The sequence below is a fragment of the Paramormyrops kingsleyae genome, chromosome 8 (assembly GCF_048594095.1).
Source record: "Paramormyrops kingsleyae isolate MSU_618 chromosome 8, PKINGS_0.4, whole genome shotgun sequence".
Classification (NCBI taxonomy): domain Eukaryota; kingdom Metazoa; phylum Chordata; class Actinopteri; order Osteoglossiformes; family Mormyridae; genus Paramormyrops; species Paramormyrops kingsleyae.
In genome coordinates this window covers 20355321-20374425 of record NC_132804.1, presented here as the reverse complement: position 1 = coordinate 20374425, position 19105 = coordinate 20355321, and the positions used below count along the sequence as shown (strand labels likewise).

Sequence of the window (19105 nt, the reverse complement as noted above, 5' to 3'; positions counted from 1 at the left end):
GGCCTTCTTGGGATACTTTCCAAAAAAGCCAGGACCCTCTGAACTGAAGACTGAAAACGAGGAGACGAAGACCAACTGTTATATATGCATGTAGGAAAACCAATTATTAAAAAAATAGTTATTATTAAACAGACCTATAGAAACATTTGGTACTAATTTGAATTTGGTTTTCTTGAACTGCTGAACATATTAATTCTTGATTGCAGGAGCTGAGGGGTTAGTAAAGGTCACTTTTGATTTTGACATAGAAGCAGTGATTTTATTGATATCAATGCCTAAAATACTGATTTGGATGAGAACATACAAGTAAATGATGGAAACTGGACACATTTTCTCATTGCTACATTGGGGTAAGCGTTCCTTGCTCAGTAATACTTGCAAGACTGTAAAACAGAACAAATTGGGGCTGATCACTAGAGATAAATTATTGCTCATAATGTTAGTCATCACTTGGTTAAAACAAATGTCTAAAGATTTAACCAGGTACATTAAGATAAGATAGCAAAAATATTCTGTTCATCTTCTGTTCTGTTCTGTAATCTCACAATGTATATTCAAATTTTTATTTACTGCAAACTCCAAAAACCGAACAAGAAAAATACAAGCATACTATACTATTTTATGCATTTTATTTCAAAACATGCCTATCAAATAGTGGAGCACCTTTGAACACCATCAGTTGTAGATACTGTGCACATTACCTGACCAATTATGCTGATTTGGAAAGCAAACCAAATCACTTGAGAGAATGAACTGCAAAGACATTGGATTTTAAACTTTTTTTCCCCTCTCAATTCCTCCAAAATTTACATGGATATCAAATGCACTTTATAATCAGATTGCACCAGTGGAAATGTTTGTGACTTTAAGGGATGAAATCACAGAACACACAGAAAACAAGAGCGGTAATTAACGGCAAATTAAATCTCCGTGTCAGATTACCATGCTAATTTCCACACAAGTTTAACATACTCCGATAGTCTTGGTTGTTACAGTAATCTGGAGTGCGGGATAAGAGGTTATAAACACAATTATACCACTGTACATTAATGCATGGTTTGATGAACGCTATGCCAACAAAAAAAATGGGCTAGAACTGATAAATCAATAAACAGAATTGATTATTACAGCGATATTTATCTTCCAACTCTTAAATTTAATTAAAAGGATGCCGGACATCTATTCACAAGAGAGGAAAATTGAGACAGGCAGCACGGACAAACACGGGGTGACACTGTCTCATGTAAACGAGGACAAGGAGTCAGAGGGCAGCTGAGAGACCTTCAGAGAAGCAGCCGGGTTTATGTGATGTCCTTCTGCCGTGGGGGTCGGTGGATGTTTCTGACGACGCATTTTACCATCCACTCAATGCCTTCATTAACACCGTGCCTAAAAAGCACAATAACAGCAGCAGCTAAATAATAATAATAATTTATAGTTATTATTATGAATTACCAGTCACTACCACCTTGGAATCAGCTTTTTCAAATTTTAACTAAAAAAAAAAAAAAATACAAATATGTAAATAATAAAAACAACTAGTAATTTCTATACGAATATTCCACAATCTTCTCTAAATCCAAAAACATAAGGTACAATTATTCAAGTTAAATCTTTCCTCAAACACTGAGAACAAGAATCCCGCAATGACTAATCAGCTCATAACTGCAGGAAAACGAGTAAGCAAGGACATGGAATTATAATGTTGTGCAGAGGTTCAACGATTAATCGATTACCAAATTAGATGCCAAGTAGTTTAACAGTCAATTAGTTGGTAATGTCATCACGTGTCTCTCACGCTAACTTGAAATGTTTTGATATTGATCCCTTGAGAGAAGTTAACCAAAGTGCGATGGTAGCTTCACAAACAAAAACCTCCAAAGTGTGGGAGCATGTCACACTAAACTCCGAGAAAAGGTTTTCAGTTACACAATTTGCAAAGCTGACCTTAGCTGGCATGGGAGCAGATCCTACATGTTCGCGCATTTGGGCAGCACATCGGCTCACTGGATTAAAAGGACTCATCTTGGTAACTCATTTATGCTAGCTAGCTAGTTACATAATGTAAAAATTAAAAGCCGTTCTACTTCATGTTATGAGCTATAACATTTTCTATTTTGAAATGCATATTCTCTTGAATTGGTAATGAGTCGGATAATGCAGACCTTACAGCTAACGACCTCTCAAGCAATTTCACTGTCGCAGAAAAATTTCCATTTTAGGACAAAATCTTGAGAGTTTTGTTGGAACTCTAGCGCGCTCCCATCATTTCGATCGTTAGGTGTAAGGTGGTCAAAATATTTGTTTTAAGTCTTTCTAGCGTCTTGACATTCCGATAAAATCAGTAAGAGAGATCTGCTTTGTATTAGCCTATACTGTTATACTGATGCCATGTATACAGTATAAGCCAATACAAAGCGCAAGTGGTCAGTGTGAGTGTGTTCAGAGGTGTGGACTGATTCAGCATGTGTATGTGCACGTTTCAGTAATTTTTCCCTAAACAGCTTCTCATGCTGACTTTCCTCCTTTTAAATACAGAACTGTGATTGTAAAATTTAGTTGCAAGAGTATAGACAGACAGCAGAATGCACATTTCTAACCTTAAAGTTAAAATTTAAATTTAGATGGAATGTTTGGTTTACTTGATTTAGGGAAAACTTGTAGTTTTGGTATATTTCATTTGAAATTTTAACAGGACAAATGGATATTGGATTTTTTAATTTATCTTTTATATTAACAGGAACGTTCATTAAAAGAGTGCATTTTAAAATCAAGTATTCAGCTTTGTCTGATTGTTAGCAAATGCATGAAACCACCACAAGCTAAATTTAAAAGCTGATGGCTGATACCAAATAACAGTTATTTGGTAACTGGGCGATTCGTCCGACTAATCAATTATTTGTTTCAGTAATCTATAGTTTATTCGACTATCAAAACATGTGTTGCAGCCCTAATGTGGTGTCAGACAGAAATTATGAAATAATTTCAATCACAACATAAAGTGAACATACACAAAATATTACTTACCCAGTGAGGGCCGTGCATGGCTGTACAAGACAATCACGCTTCCCAATCTTCGGCGCACAATCACTGAAGGCTGTTTTGATGTCCGGGACAGATAAACAATTCTGCAGACAATCAGGGCTGTATTAACATTACACCATATCCACACTGTGCCAACAAGAGATGTCCAAGCAGTTTCCCTGTTTTGTATGATTAATACATCTTTCTTCCTACACAGTATTCAAATTGTTTGGTTCCATGTGGGACAACTGCAGAGGTATAATTAGACCTTAAATATGTAAATATGTAGTAAAAACAATGCAATGTCTTTGTGGAAACAAAGGCTACCATCATCCCAAGTTAGAATGCTAGAAGATACCTCTACATCTTGCTTGTTGGCAAGGACAAGCACTGGAACACCTTCCAAAACCTCACTGCTAATCATTTTCTCTGGGGAGGGGAGAAGTCAGAAACAATCAAATTAACAAAAGGTACATGCAAATCTTTTATGAACAATTTTGGAAGATGTCTCACCGAAGGCGTTCTTTGACTCAGACAACCGCTCTTCGTCAGTTGAATCAATCACGTAAATCACTCCATGTGACTCGGCATAATACTGAGTTACAGAACATTCAAGAACACACAAGTTTAGGTTGTAGACATGGAACTTTCGTACATGCAGTAAACATGCATCTTTCAATAAATAAACTGAAAATCAGTGGAATACAATCATTTGCTGTTCTGTAAGTGAAATGAAGAAGACAAAGAAAAAGGTCAAGCACATACTTTATCCCACAGTGACTGCAGTTCCTCCTGTCCTCCAAGATCCCAGAACATCAGACGTGCCTTCCCAACATCTATGGTACCAACTAGAGAGACCAATAGAAGCTAATATAGCAAATGTTCTTTCAGTGGTAATTGTATCTGGGAAAACCTGTTTGTCAATGAAGACAGCCTGCTCCTCCAAACCATGAATCATGTGGCTGCAACTGAATACATACAGCATGGAGACGAGCATAAGAGGTTCACTCACTAAACATGAAGTGTGTTCTAAGTGATTTTGAATGTGTCATGGCAGTTGGTGTCTGACATGGTGGTTCCAGCATCTAAGAATCAGCCACCCTCCTGAGATTTTCACACACCACAGCACCAAGAGTTTATAGATGTGCAAAAAAAAAAATCCAATCGGTGGCATCTACACTTGAAGCAAAAGTGGGTATTACCCAACACTAGCAAGGTGTACCTAATAAAGAGGCCAAGAACATTCAAAAACTGTGCTCCTGTATAGTTAAAAAAATACGCAATTAATGAATAAAATTCACCTACTGTTTAACCCCACTGTGGTTGTGATCTTGGACAAGCTCATCCCTTTGTAATTCTTACTAAACTTAGTTTTCGTTTGTTCCAGGAAAGTCTGCAACAGAATCATAAAAATCCAAATTTTGCCGCACAACAACAACAGAAGATCACCTGAATGTATAAAAAGACAAGCATGCTTAACCACATAACAATAAATATATTTCATGCAAATAAAAACTACGCCAAGGAGCAAGCGAGAGGTTCATTCAACTACAACAGACCGAAAAAACGAAGCCTTAAGTTAGGTAACCGACTAAGTGCAGCATACCGTTTTCCCTGCATTGTCCAGACCCAGAATCAAAATGCAGAATTCATCTTTCTGGAACACGTACTTGTATAGACCAGATAATAAGGTGTACATCCTAAAAGAAAAAGAAAACATAATTCAAACAAATAAATGCACTGGACAAGTTTTAACCAAACTGAACGAAATCTTAAATAGCTAAAAAATAAACTGACAGATCCTGTATTTAAATCTAAATTTAAAGATTTTACAAACCTGTCATCTATATCTAGAAAGCAGCCAAGTTCCCTGTTGGAAAAGGCAACTTTAAAAACAGCATATATGACCGAAGCTAGCTGGGCGATCGCATACCGCACAATTAGGAAATACTACCCCGTCGAATAAAGTAAATTAATATAAAATCAGAACAAACACATAAATATACTGTTCACAAACTGCTTATCCGACTATCTCAAATGCTCCGGTTAAAATTCACAACATACAAACATCAAAAACAGCGACGCAGCCGCCTACAATTCATTGTGGGAGTTGAAGTTTATTGCAGTTTCTGGAGGCCTTTGTTTCTACATAAAGATGATAATATTGAACTACAACTCCCACTATGCATCGTCAACATATCATTGGTACGTATGATGGGTAACTTCCACGACCTTGGAAATATTCGAGCTATTCCGGGTAGTGTTGCATTATCATATTAATAATCTTCGGTGAATCCAATAATAATTTAAAAAAAAAGTCATGGACCAATCTTAATTAATTAACTAGAAATTCTAAACTGGATACTTTTAATATATGTTATAGTTATTTAGAATTGAGGATTTTGGGGCTTTCGATCAAACATCCAGCTTTTGATCTTTGTTTAGATTATGGAACATTTCTGTGATTGTCACTTCTGGAGGTTACAGAAGTAGTTATAGTAGCTTGGCTTCACTATTTTTACTGTTTATGTCTGTAACGATTTTGAAACTCTTGGAGATTCGCATTCAAACTTCACTTATCTATAATTTAGTCTCGGGAAGTACACGAAATTAGAAACAAATGTGTAGTGTCGCATTATAATAACGTATAAAAGCAAGTGCACAATTTTGACCTTATCATCCAACCATTATACACCTCAGACAAATGTCACTGATTATTACGAATGTCAGTTTGCAGTTAAAAGTGAGTGCAGACAAAGAAGAAATTATCTTTGACAAGGTCCCGCAGCTGGATATCACACACTATAGTTACTCTGAAGTCAAAATGCACGTAGAACCCAAGAAGGCAAATTAAAATGTGTAGACCAAACTTAAATATTAATGACTGTAATCACATAAATAATTTTTTCAGTACTGCCTTATATTTAGCAACAGTTGACAGCATTATATATAGTTTTTTATGCTATAAAAGAAGATGGCTCACTGCATTCACATATGTAATTGGTGAATCAGGCAACTGGAGATAAATCATTGAGGACCTCCTTCAGTCAGCCAAACTGGGGAAACCAGGCAGAAACACCAATTGATTGACTTTGCTGTAAATTAATGGCTCTGGAGATGATTGAGTTACTTAGTGGTTCATTTTAATGTATAATAAAACAATAGAAATCTACAACAAAACTAAACAACAATATGAACGCGCTTGGAGAAGTGTATAGGTTTGTTTCAGTGTCTCGAACCGTCTGGGGCCATCCATAAAGATAAGGTGTTCACAGTTTCTGAAGCAAATGACATATCCCAGTGTTTTTCCAGAAAACTGTCTTTGCTTAGTCTTAACAAACCTTAAAGTGCCAGATGAAAAACAACCAGTCAATTCATGTCGAAGGTCAAAAAGTGTGGAGAAACAGAAAGACAAGGTGGAAAACACTTAAAAGTAGTGTGACATGACTAAAAATACAGGATTTCCTAAAGAGGACTGTAGAAAACATAAGAACATTTACAAATGAGAGGAGGCCATTCAGCCCATCAAGCTCACTTGAGGAGAATTCAACTAATTGCTTAAAGTTGTTCAAATCTTATCTAGCTCTGATTTAAAGGAACCCAGGTTTTAGCCTGCATAACACTAACACGAAGACTATTCCATACTCTAACTACATGCCGTGTAAAGAAGTGCTTTCACAAATCCAGTTTAAGATGTTCTCCCGCTAATTTCCACCGATGACTACAGGTTCTTGTATTTGAAATGATATCCCATTAGCCTTAAAGTTTTACCTTTTGTATTACTTGTGTTACTGGTCCTATAAAACACAACATCAACAGATTGAACTGTTATTGTTCAGAACACAATGTACATGTTGCTGTCTAATGTGTGTGTAGTCCTGGGATATATTACATTGTGGAGACATGGTAAAACATGTTATTTTGATGCCTTGGGGACCATTTCTCAGGTCCCCACCTGTTTCTTGGCCAGGTTGTCTTCCATGAGATGATATGGGGACTTGTGAGGTTGAGTGATCCAGTATGTCCGGTCCAGCCTTTCTGAGAAGGGAATAACCTAGCAGCAGACATGCATACCTATGAACGATTGAGCAGCTCCACCTCAGCACATGGCACATGGGCAAGAGAAGCCAGAGGAAATCCCATGGCAACATGGGGAGAAAATGCAAACTCCATACACAGAGGAGCAGAGACACAGAGCCTCTTTCCAAACATGGCACCGCCATGCCACCCAGAGCAGCCTTTTCTAAAGTGAAATTTATTGTTGCTTTAATTTTATAATCAGCTTACATGTTTCATCCAAACATTTGTAGTCATCATCTGATTCTTCTCATCCTATTTATAAAAAAGAAGTTAATTCTAATTATAAATAAGTATGATGTACTTGTCATATAAAACTGCGCACCTTATGACTTTTGCATTGGTATTTTTTATTTTTTTTTACCATTCCCTTTGTTTGACCTTTCATATGATTAATTCAAGAAACCTTTGGTTGTTCATTCGCCCTCACCACAGCAATGAGCTGTGCAATGGACAGGCCAGAGCTGACCAGCACTGCTTCAGATGTGTTGGCAGCTGGTCCAGAAAGTTTGTTGTACTGTGTCAGGAGGGTATACAGGAGCCTCTGCTCACAGTCAGCCCTCATGCTCGGATGACCATGCACTGAGAAAGAAAAATGGATGTTATGATGTGGGATATCAAGATAATCATTTTTGTTGAGTAATTATACAGTTATAAAGTTTCCTGTTATAAATTGTTACAGGGTTTCACAATAAGATCCTGCACAGGGATATTAATTATATTATTAAGATTTTTGGATAAGAACGATGATGATGATGGTGATGACATTATTGATTCTTTCATTCACCCATCCCATAGTCATCAATGCTGACTACAGAAGATAATGGTTGCTGGTAATTTATTGCTTAATATGTCTGACAAAGGGAAGATTTCGTGAATTTTTTTTGGGGGGGGAGGGGGATGTGTCAAAAGACAAATGTGTATCACAGCCAGTTTACTAAATCTGTATGGTGGTAGGATGCCTCTTGATTAACAGGCTGGCTGGGATGGACTCCAGGCTTCCACAGTCCTGCCCTGAAAAGGCAGTTGGAAGATGGATGGATGCATGAAGATGTTTCCTGATGTTGATTCGGATCCCCTGAGCACCATTGGCAAACAACCTCAACTAAGACTGATCTGTCTGTCCATCCATCCATCCATTTTCTATGCCTGCTTCATTGTAAAAGCAATGTGTAAGAGCTGTTAAGCTACAATTTAATAAAAAATGTATCATAATGATTTTTCCAGAATGAAATATCTTAAAATGCTGTTTTATACTGCATTCACACAAAAATTGATACGGTTTTAATGATCAGTTACATGACATTAAAATCATCCCTGAAATTATAAGACAATTGATCTATATGATCTTTTATAACTTTAATATTTAAATACTACATGTTTGTATAAACCTGAAGGCAGGTGAAAAGAAATCACATCATTTTACTTGGTCCTTCTTTCATTTCCGGCTGTCTGTCGCTCTCCTATGAGTCGTATTGTTCTTTCTGCTTTCCTGGCCCTAGAAAGAAATGAGAAATTTACTTGATTTTTGTTACATTTTCTGATAGCTCTCTTCATATTTAGGATTGAAGTCAGTAATCAGACTGTAAGATAAGGAAATTGGCAATGGACTATCGTACTTGTTCCTCATATACTAGTGCTGTAGTTCTCGAGACCGGTCTTGGTTTCGAGACCAATTTTTTTGTGGTCTCGACTATTTGGTCTCGGTCTTGTCTTGGTCTCTACTCTATTTGGTCTCGGTCTTATCTTGGTCTCGGACATAGTGGTCTCGATGGGATGGGGAAAAAAGAGAAAACAGCGCTGTGTTAGGTTGAGGAGCAGTACTGGAGCATGTCAGTGGAGGGCACAGTACTCTTTGTATGCAAGTCTGTTTTGAAGCTGCCAAAAGCTGAGAAATAAAAAGACGTTTGCTTGAAGATCAGTGTGTCTTCTCATTCTCTCTCTCACACTCGCCACAATATATAAATATATGTTTAAGAACGATAAATACAGTGGTACCTCAGAACTTGAACTTAATCCTTTCAGAACTCCAGATCGAATCCTAAAAAGTTCGAGTTCTGATCGAATTTTCCCCATAAGAAATAATGGAAAACCATTATTATTATACAAATTGGTTCCCGGTCCCAAAAAAGTACACCTAAATATGTTTTTTTAGCATTTAAACACAAAATTAACCGGATAAAACAAGAAGAGCATATACTGTACTAAACACATCTAAGCACATTTATCAAAACAGCAATTTGTAAAGTAAGAAAATAAATGTATCCAAACAATGTGTAAAGTTAAAAAAAACAATGTGTCCTGCCCCGATCATCCGCTCCTTCCGTGTGCCACGCACCCTCATTAACCCCGTGTGGAATTCTCGTGTGATCAGCTGTTTCTGGTTGTTGTCATTAGTCCTCTGTATTTCGTCCACGTTTCAGTTTGTTTCCCCGGTCCGGTCATTGTATTGTCCGTCTGCGTTTTGCCTGCCTTACCTGTAATTAAACCCCATATTCCCCGATACCCTGACATCTGCGCCTTTATCTCCGTCCTGTCCCCGCTCGGCAGGACAATATTATTATAATTAAATGTATTAATGGTTTATTATTAAAATTAGAATAATTAATAAGAAATCTTTTTTAAAATGTATTTTATTATATAATAATAATTACTGTTGCTGTCTATCATTGTCTAAATGTTTTTTTACTGTCTAAATATATGTATTCAGCTAGTGTAACCATGCACGATGCTATCACAGCGAATGCGAGGCTGAGACTGAAGCGTTACCCTTTGTTTCCGCTGAGAGACGTGCCGCGTGACTCATTTCCCCGCGTACAAGTTATCTTAGGTTGGCGTTTACCCTCAAGTCTCGGCAGTGTCTTGGTCTTGATACCCTCCGGTCTCTTCAATGTCTTGGTCTCGGTTTAGGCGGTCTTGACTACAACACTACCTCATAGTCACAAAGCTTTTGTTAGAAATCACAGGTGTTCTTTTAAGCTCTCACTTGTTCTGTCGTTCGGGGTACAAAGATGTAGCCTTATTGAGGGACTGTTCTTGATGGGTACAGTCTCCATCAGCATATATAAAGTCCTGCTTCTTCTTCCTCTGACTAGTGTTGTCCGCTCTGTCACAGCTGTGATCATGTGATTGCTGTCTGGGACTTTGGCTTTTATGTGTGTTTGTGTTCCAGTCTCTCACTTAAGAGGAAAACCCAGCTAGCTGCTCCGTTCTTTCTCTCTAGAGCCTCGACCCTTCAGGCAACTGCAGACTTGCCCTTCTAAGGGATGGCACCGGGGTTCCCCCACCCTGCCCTTCTAAGGGAAGGCACCAGGGATTCCCCACCTTGCCCTTCTAAGGGATGGCACCGGGGATCCCCCACCCTGCCCTTCTAAGGGATGGCACCGGGGATCCCCCACCCTGCCCTTCTAAGAGATGGCCCTTATGTAACATTTCGTGTTGACTTCATTGCTGGGCACAGTGCAAGTACTGTGCTTATCAGCGATCAGCAATGTATTTAAATTCTATTGTTTTTTTTAACACATAACTTGGTCATACCAGGATTAGGAAATTCCATCACATTCTAGTAAGACTAACTTTATCAATCCCCAGGGAGATTCAGGAATGGGGAGGACCCACGTTTCCTCCTGGCTTTCAGTTATCCCAAGGATCTCCTGTTTACAAGACAGCTGCTTTAACCCACTCAGCCTCAGTACCACCTCACAGGACTGCCCCCAGAAATGATTCTATATTTCATATTTAACAGCTATAGCTGAATTGGGAATTGTATATGAATTGTGGCAATGCTGGTCAAAATTGTTGTTTTCTTAAAAACATAGTTTAAACATAAAAATCCATTGAACTTTGCATCCAAAATACAACATGTATTGCATTTGGGCTCAATAATTTATCAAATAATTTATGCCGCCTTGAAACATAAACTTCAGCTGAGATATGGAGGTGCATTTAAAATTGCCCAGTCAGTTCTTAGGTTCAGGAAGAATGGTGATAGAAAACGAGGAGACTGGATTCCTTCCTGACTTTTCTATATTTCATGGTTTGGATTTTGTCTTGTCAGCCAATAGGATGATTCAGAGAATGACAGTCGCCGATAGGAGAGAGAAAAAAAAAAGTCCATAGAATATAAAAAGTAAAAGGCTTTTTTGTTCATTATCAGAGCTGTAATTGCATTTTGTTTACTTCCTTCGGGGCGCACACAAGGACAAAAGCTCCTCTAATATCTGATGTGTACAAAGAACAGAAAGGAGTGAACAGCAGAAGGACCCTGAGAAGAAAAGAGACAGTGTTTGGTATTAAATTCTACATGGTGCACAGAGAGTATTTGCGTGTGTGTGTGGGTCACATTGGGGACCAGTGTGATACAAACCTGTTATTTTTGGCGTTATGGGGACCATTTTTTCAGTCATCACAAGGGGAAATACAATTTTTTGCCCGCAATCAAAAATGTTTGTTCAGCAATAAATAATATGAAGGCCCAGAGACAGTCTGCGTACATTGATATAAGAAAATGTCTAAAATGAGGCTGTATAAAGTTTATTATACATTTCCCATTGACCATGGAGGTCAGTGGTGTATTACACAATGGTGCTACATGGTAGGTAAAAGCTATATTCATAACATTCAGACATATTAAACATGCTGGCAGGCATCTGTTGGAAAAGAAACCGAGAAACGATAATATGAAATGAACTATCAGCCATTTTGTACATAAAAAGGGAGCTTAAAAATTCCAGACAAACACATCAACTATTGTAGAGTTCCTGCAAAGATCAAGTCCCACGCATGAGTTGCAAAAAAAAAAAAAAAAAGATAATAATAATGGCATAAATAAACAGAAATACCGTCTGCAGGAAGAGCATCGTGCATAGAGCCAGCAGATTTGAAGTGGGTACCAGAGATCTTCAATTTCTCTGTGGAATTCTTTCACACTCCCTTGCTGTGCTGACTTCTGGGTCCAAACACAGGAGTGAAATACAGGGAGCCTGATATGAAGGTCAAGCGCGATGACACCCCAGCTTTTATATTCGTGATAACGATCGGCCAAACGACTCAGCGCTTGGAAACGCAGTGGATTACAAGACTAGGCTACTAATATTTCCATCCATATACATGTTTAGGAGAAAATTAAAATCCTAAACTTAGCCAAGGAAGCAGTGAAGAGAAACAAAACAGACCTTGTTATTTACTTGCTATATTGACATTTCTGGTATTGTCCAAAACCTATGACATTGTTTCCCTGAATTCATATTTAGTACAGCTGGTTTTGGCAATCAAGAAATTAAAATAGCCAAATAAATAAATACCAGGGTATATAAGCAGATAGGATTCATATTTACTAATATTTTTCTTAAATATATGTACAAACATGGCTGTCTTATTTTAAAGCAAACTGAACTACTGCATTACAAATACCGGTTAGACACATTCTCAGTGTCTCTGGCTTCTTCATTTTATGTCTGTTCACGTTTTGCGACAACAAATCAAGTCAGAATTACAGCGACCCGCAGCTCATCTGAAGGAGAACACGACACGAGGCGGGACACCCTTGGCTGAGGTGCTGCTTCACTCCCAGTCACTCACAACATGATCACATGATTACAATTTACCCACTAAATTGAACAACGTGACTTTGGATGGAGGAAAGCAGAGAGGAGAAACACAGACAAAAAAAAACAAAAAGTGCACCCAGTTCTAGAGTCGAATTTCCTACCACTAGAGGTACAAGACGTCAACTCCACCCTTCTAGCACCTCCATCTGAGGCGCTGTGAGTGACATAAACGCAGGAAATCAGTGTGGCTCAACCAGAGACGTGACCTCCCCTTCTATGTCAGCCTTCAGATCCACACTGATCCCCATAGCCAAGAATGTCCATAAGTTTGAGAATAAAACTCCAGGATTCGCTTGGAGTCCTTGGCCCTGGTTACTGAAGCAAGGCATGCTGCCTTCATCATAGAAATTAACATCGTTGCATTTTAAGACTTCCTTCATTTGCATTTTGAAGGTCTTTAAAAAGCAGAAATTACAAAGAAACTGTCACTCAGAAAACACACAGCGATAATGTACAGTATAGAAATTTTAAGGTTACCTCGAAAGAAGGCTGATGGATGAGCATTTGTGAATAATGCATTTCTATACAGATAATTAGGCCTTCGAACCATGCCATGCTAACTTATCTGTACGACTGCTATGTTCTATATAATCTATGTTTAACTACTTATACAGTATATGTGCATATATGTATAATATATATTTGTGTGTGAGAGTATGAGTGTGCATATACATACATGTGTATAAAATACGGGCACTGTTTGTATTTGCAAAATCTATGGCAGTAAAAAATGTTTAATCTACGGCCCAATTTACTTTTGGCAAATGAGGCAAGCATTTGTTTGCTGCACACTTAATGCACGTGTAAAGCATGCTTTTACAGCAAATGCAAACTATTGCAGTATGTTAATTACAGATGTACATATAGAATCCTCGCAGTCGGTGGTGTCCTGCACAGTTTTTTTCGAGTTATCCTAGTCGTACCACTGTGTAAATCTTAAAGCAGAAATTTTTAAAAAACGCAAAGCACTTTAAATGTTTCACAGAGCTGAAATAAAGCAGTTAACCTCAATTTCAGTATCTAAATACAAATCTGTAAAAATACTGAGGTAAAATATATTTTTGTACCCTCTTCCTCTTCTCGCTGTAGTCTCCCTTGCAGAAATACTTGACGTAAATAGTTGCTGTGTTCCATGCAAGGCATTGTATCTGTTCTCTAAAATCATCCTTAAAAAAATGTTTCCAGTGTATAAGAACAGAATCAGGTATACAGTCTGCATTTATATACATTTTCTTAAGTGAGTTTCTCTGGACAAGCAATTCGCTGTCTCTTTATGAAACGGCAAACGTACATTCCCATCGTTTTGTGTTCCTCGATCGGCAAGCAGAGCAAGCTAACCGTACACCTTTACAAGGCAGAAGTCGAATGTTCACATATCTGCTGGTCAAAACAAGATTAGAGATTTAATAAGCACTAACAAATTACTGGTTATAAACAACTGTGATGAGTGGTGAGGGTAAGTTTAAGATGTGTATTGGAATACAATGTAAGTCAAATGTACATTTCTAACACTTTCCAAGTGCACCATTGATCGTACAGCAATAAGTGCCGCTTTGGAAAATGTCCTTCAACAAAAAGAAAACAATCAGGTTTCCATTTTTACATTTAAATTTGAAAGACAGGGGCTTGACACCAGATTCTCACGATATCTTCAAGAACTGTGCGTTTTTGTCGGTATGGCACACTGCCTATGAGAGCGTTATAAGAGTGCCGTGTAGCCAAGGACAAGTCTTTGTGTTGAGCACTGCGGGGTTGAGGTCTCTACCCATTGAAGAGAGTCCAGAGGGTTGTACTGGCGGCTTTATAACACCCATACATGTAGCGCCCGTCACAGACCCCATCACCTATCTGCCGAGAGCTGGTGACACACAGATTCTTGAATATGTATGTATTGCTTATTAAGAAGTCGTATGTACTGTAGCTTATGAAGGTGTTATCTAACATAAAGCCAGAGGTCAAAGGTCCCCGGGCTATTGGAGTTTCAGAGTGCCCCCTTTTATTTTCTGTGATATGGTGTGATAACAGTGAGCTCCTGTAGTTCAACAAGTAGAGTGTTATGCTAGCATCGACAAGGTTGTGGATTCAAACGCCTGCAAGCATAAATTGTGATCCTTCCCTCTAATTTAAGTTGCTTAGGATAAAAGTGTCAGTTGAACTCAGTTGTTGACCCCAGGTGGTAATCATAAAAGGCTGTCCGGCGATCTCATAAAACTTCATTAAACGAGGTCAGCTGAGGACCCCTTTTAGCGACGCTCCTGGGCTTCAGCACGTGCATTAAAGTCCCTGCATTGAGCCACTTCTGCACTAACCCTATACTGGCACACTGATGCTGTCATGCAGGGTTGCCACTAGAGATTCTGGGCCCCATGAAAACATATCATATTCGGCCCCCAGCCCAGACCAATTCAATAATTTTCCAAAGCCCTTGTCACTCAAAGGCCCTTGGAAATGTTCTAACTTTCCTCTGCTTTACGGTCCCCCTGCTGTCATGTAAGGCATTCCATATGAGAGGATGTGTTCAGCAGTGTAGATCGAAGGTGTGATGGCAATCAATGCCAAAATTTCACAGTTACAATCATAATCGCCTGGAGCTAAGTGAACTGAACTCCCTCCTTTGATTACGTTAAACATTGCCAGCTACATTCAACTGTCTCCAGCAATGAAGTGTAGACACAATGCGGATCTAGAATAGACAATATTTAGTGTGAAATACACACTGAAAAATGAATGCATGGATATGTGAGGGAAAATGCGTCTGCCGTCCATCAAAGCTAGATAAATGTAACCCATTAGAAAACCTACAGACCTCCGACATTAAAACCAGCTGAGTGTACAGCCTAATTTGCAGTTCCCTCACTACAGACAGTTGTTTTGAAGCACTGATTGTGTAGTGTAGACTTCCCTAGTCTGTCTTATTTGGGACCCGACCAGCCCCTGTCTCCAAAGGCCCCCTCACCGGGGGCAGAGTGTGGGGAGGGGCCACAGGGGGTACAGAGGTCAGAATCGGTGTCAGACTCGCCCTCAGCAATGTAGGGCCTGACCTTGGCGCAACGGGCCACACCACTGAAGTAGGTGTTGTTGAGGAACTCCAGGTTTTCTTTGGATTGGGAGATGCTGAAGCCACTGAAAGACCTCTCCAGCTCCTCGTGGTCCACCGAAGGAATGGAGACGGATGTGTCACTCTCAGGCTGTGCCTTGCCGTTCTCGCTGCGGGCGTGATGAGACGCCCCCCGGTGGCTTCCCCCAGAAGAGCGATCGTTAACCGGGGGAGGGGGGATGCGCACCAAGGAGGGGTCACCATTGGGTGAGTTGCCCTGACTGCGTGGATGGGACTCGCTGAGGGGATGCTGCTGCCAAGACGTGGATGGAGGACACTGCCCTTGAGACCCGGCACATGAGGGTGGAGCATCGAAATTCTTCTGGCCGGTTGAGCTAATGGAACGGATGATTTTAGTGATGGAGCCATTTTTCTCCACTGGGCTGTCGTAGGGAGGAGCCGGATCAGGCTCCTTGGATCCAAAGTAGGCGGCCGTCTCTGCCCGTGGAATGCCCATGCGCTGCACATAGATGTTGACCAAGAAGTCTAGCTTCCTTTCCATGGAAATCACCTACAGAGAAGACAAAACATGTCACATGTGGCTCCAATCCTGGAAGACAGCTGTAACTCCTACAGTAATCAGCAATGAGATGCTTCTTTATTGATGCCCAGTGGGGAAATTAATACTGACCTGCTTCTCCACTTTCCCCAGACGTCCCATCATGCTGAGGTCCTCTTGCATCTCGCCTTCACTGGTGCCCTTGGGCCGGTCCTTATCTGTTGTTGGGGTGCCTCTACCAACTATCTGATCAACTCTAACAGTTGGGAAAGGAAGTGACACCTAGCATAAAGCTTTGGCATATTATTATGGAACAGAGGTAAATAGCCTGTCAGTCAATCAATCAATCAGTGAAACAATGTTTAGATTAGTTCCTGTTCAGATCCTTGATGAATGTGTTCTAATATCGAGAGAATATATCCAGATCCTGTATGTCACAGGTTAATGTTATATCCATCATCATAACTTCATGCTATTAATGAAATGCATTTTTCTATTTGTCCACATGTGTTTTACTAATTGGTTGATTGTCAGCCTTGAATCTTAAAAGCAGAGAAGTATTTTCACATTTCATACTCGAAATTTTATTTCGATGAACAAAGGACTATGCTGAAAAATCAAGTGTTAAAAAGTATATATTTATATATAGACAGACACACACACACACACACACACACACATACACACGCATCAAAGTAAAAATGTCTAGATCTGCATCCTTTGTATATTTGCTATTGTTAATGTTTAGAGAAAGAAAACAATTCATCAGTCAACAATAAATGCAGCTAATCCAGCTGGGTAGGTGTCATGGGACAGATATATACATCTAGAAAGCAGGTGTAGAAGGCAAAGGCCACACACAGGCGGGTACGAGCTGGGAGCGGGTGGGGAGATCGCAGGCTCGTGCACTGCCTGGAATGGAATGAGGACAGTCACAGGGAGGGAGGGGGGGACACAAGGACAGATCCTTCAGGCCCATTGGTCACCTCTAAGTCGTTCTCTTCCATTACTTGCTTGAAATGTCCATGGTGGTGACAGAAACCTTTGATGTGCTGCTGTGCTGTGCAAGCTGGGAAAGACATAGCCCAGCTGAAGACATAGCCCAGTTGAAGACATAGCCCAGCTGAAGACATAGCCCAGCTGAAGATGCTCCGATTATATGTATGCAAATACAGGGCTTTCCGGAAAAAAATTTCAATGAGCAGGAACAGACCACTCTGTTCTCATTTCAGACCTAAACTTTTCTCTCATGTTATTACCTATCCATAAACTTGTCCATAGCAAAATCTATGCTGTTACAAGCATCCAAAATGACTTATTTTAAAAGAGGGGTAAGCATAGAAAATAGTTCCTAAGAAAGGTTCTTAGACATGTACTTAGACATGACATGTACTGCGACAGAAAGCAGTATTCACTGGCCAGTTTATTAGGCATACTGGCCAGCTAATGCACATAGCTTGTGCCTCCACACAGTGAATCTAAACAGCAACTGAATATGTACAGCAAGCAGACAGTGATAAGAGGTCCAGTTACTGTGTGGGTAAGCATTAGCATGGCTGAGGCACCTGATGTAAGCGATTCTGCGCGTGGTGTGACTGTTGGTGCCAGACATGGTGGTTCCAGAATCTCAGGAGCAGCCCTCCTGGGACTTTCACTTACTACAGTGTCTAGAGCAGGGGTGTCAAACTCCAGTCCTGGGGGGCCGGAGCCCTGTGTAGCTTAGTTCTTTCCCTGTCCCACCACAATGGATTCAGCTCAAGAGCTGTGTGGCAATTAGAACAAGGAGTTGCGAGGAGTTGAATCAGGTATATTAAATGAGGGGAAACCCAAAAATGTGCAGGACTCCAGCCCCCCAAGACTGGAATTTGACACCCCTGGTCTAGAGTTTACAGAGAATAGTGAGGAGAAAAAAAAAACAATCCAGTCAGTTCGGTGGGGAAAGACACCTTGTCGATGAGAGAGGTAGATTCGCTAAAGCTAACAGGAAGGCCACGAATGCAAAAATATCAGGCTTCTCTCAATTCCTTCCCCCTTGAAAGGGATTTGGAGGATCTAGATCCTCCTGGGACTTTCACACATTATGGCGTCAAAAGTTCACTCAGATTGGCACGATGAACAAATTACATCCAGCTAATGGCATTTCTGTGACGGAAAACACTTTGCTAATGAGAGAAGGTCAGAGGGGAATGGCCAGATTCATTAAATCTAACAGCAAAGCCACTAATGGAAAAATAGCAGCTCAGTACAGCAGTGGTGTACAGAATGGCTTCCTTCTACTCATCTATCCTTGAAGTGGTTCTGGAGGTAAAAGTGGGCCCTACCCAGTACTAGGTAGGTATACGGAATGAAGAAACCTGTGTCTGTATAATACGTGTATGTGGGGGGGGGGGGGGGGGAGGACCACCTTCTCAGTCCCCACAGAGGGAAACTCAATTCTAAAAAATTGTGTGACTGCAATAAAAAAAAACTACTAAATTTAAGTTAAGTCATGTTTGGGATTAGTTTTTCCCATAGTAATGAGTCCCTACAAAGATATGAATACAAACGTGTGTGCATGTTGCATGTGTGTGTGTGTGTGTATTTGATAAAAATTTAAATAAACCAAAATTGTATTTATTTCTGGTTCATTAAACTCCTTGTGTAATATATGTGACACAAAAATAGCTTCCTGTACTCCTCCCTGTACTCAGTGAAGGACTATGCCTTCCCAGCTCTCCAAGTCTTGCACAGACACCACATTTAACCAGTAAGAACCAAAAAAGGTTGTCCTGCCAGGGCCAAAGTGGCAAATCGGGACAC

The 19105-nt window shown here is 39.8% G+C and overlaps 2 protein-coding genes and 2 long non-coding RNA genes across 9 annotated transcripts in view; 1 reads left to right on the top strand and 3 right to left on the bottom strand.

Annotated features, from left to right (window-relative positions):
• Nucleotides 1-614: 614 nt before the first annotated feature.
• On the bottom strand, nt 615-5128 carry arfrp1 (ADP-ribosylation factor related protein 1). Of its 2 annotated transcripts, none has more exons than XM_023795257.2 (8): nt 4862-5128; nt 4631-4724; nt 4330-4417; nt 3790-3872; nt 3538-3619; nt 3383-3453; nt 3028-3128; nt 615-1389 (listed from the first exon to the last, which is right to left on the bottom strand). In XM_023795257.2, the coding sequence occupies exons 2-8, from the start codon at nt 4721-4723 to the stop codon at nt 1302-1304; spliced, it is 606 nt and encodes a 201-aa protein (XP_023651025.1). In that variant the 5' UTR covers nt 4724; nt 4862-5128; the 3' UTR covers nt 615-1301. The 2 variants fall into 2 exon arrangements, with proteins under 2 accessions (XP_023651025.1, XP_023651026.1); XM_023795258.2 differs by having other exon boundaries at nt 5089-5110.
• A 112-nt stretch (nt 5129-5240) lies between these two features.
• Nucleotides 5241-7360, top strand: LOC140592287 (uncharacterized). The gene is made up of 2 exons (XR_011992632.1): nt 5241-5281; nt 6972-7360. It is a non-coding gene; the product is annotated as an uncharacterized lncRNA (long non-coding RNA).
• On the bottom strand, nt 7312-10267 carry LOC140592286 (uncharacterized). The gene is made up of 4 exons (XR_011992631.1): nt 8721-10267; nt 8528-8599; nt 7532-7683; nt 7312-7356 (listed from the first exon to the last, which is right to left on the bottom strand). It is a non-coding gene; the product is annotated as an uncharacterized lncRNA (long non-coding RNA).
• A 1351-nt stretch (nt 10268-11618) lies between these two features.
• Nucleotides 11619-19105, bottom strand: part of kcnq2b (potassium voltage-gated channel, KQT-like subfamily, member 2b) — a 37163-nt gene continuing 29676 nt past the window's right edge. For 4 of the 5 annotated variants that reach the window (XM_023795486.2, XM_023795483.2, XM_023795487.2 and 1 more), the window contains 2 exons: nt 16439-16562; nt 11619-16318 (listed from right to left, as the gene is read on the bottom strand). In XM_023795486.2, the coding sequence (XP_023651254.1) occupies nt 15623-16318; nt 16439-16562 (820 nt within the window). In that variant the 3' untranslated portion in view covers nt 11619-15622. Of the gene's footprint in view, nt 16319-16438; nt 16563-19105 lie in introns of those variants that run through there. The other variant, XM_023795485.2, reaches the window with a different exon arrangement.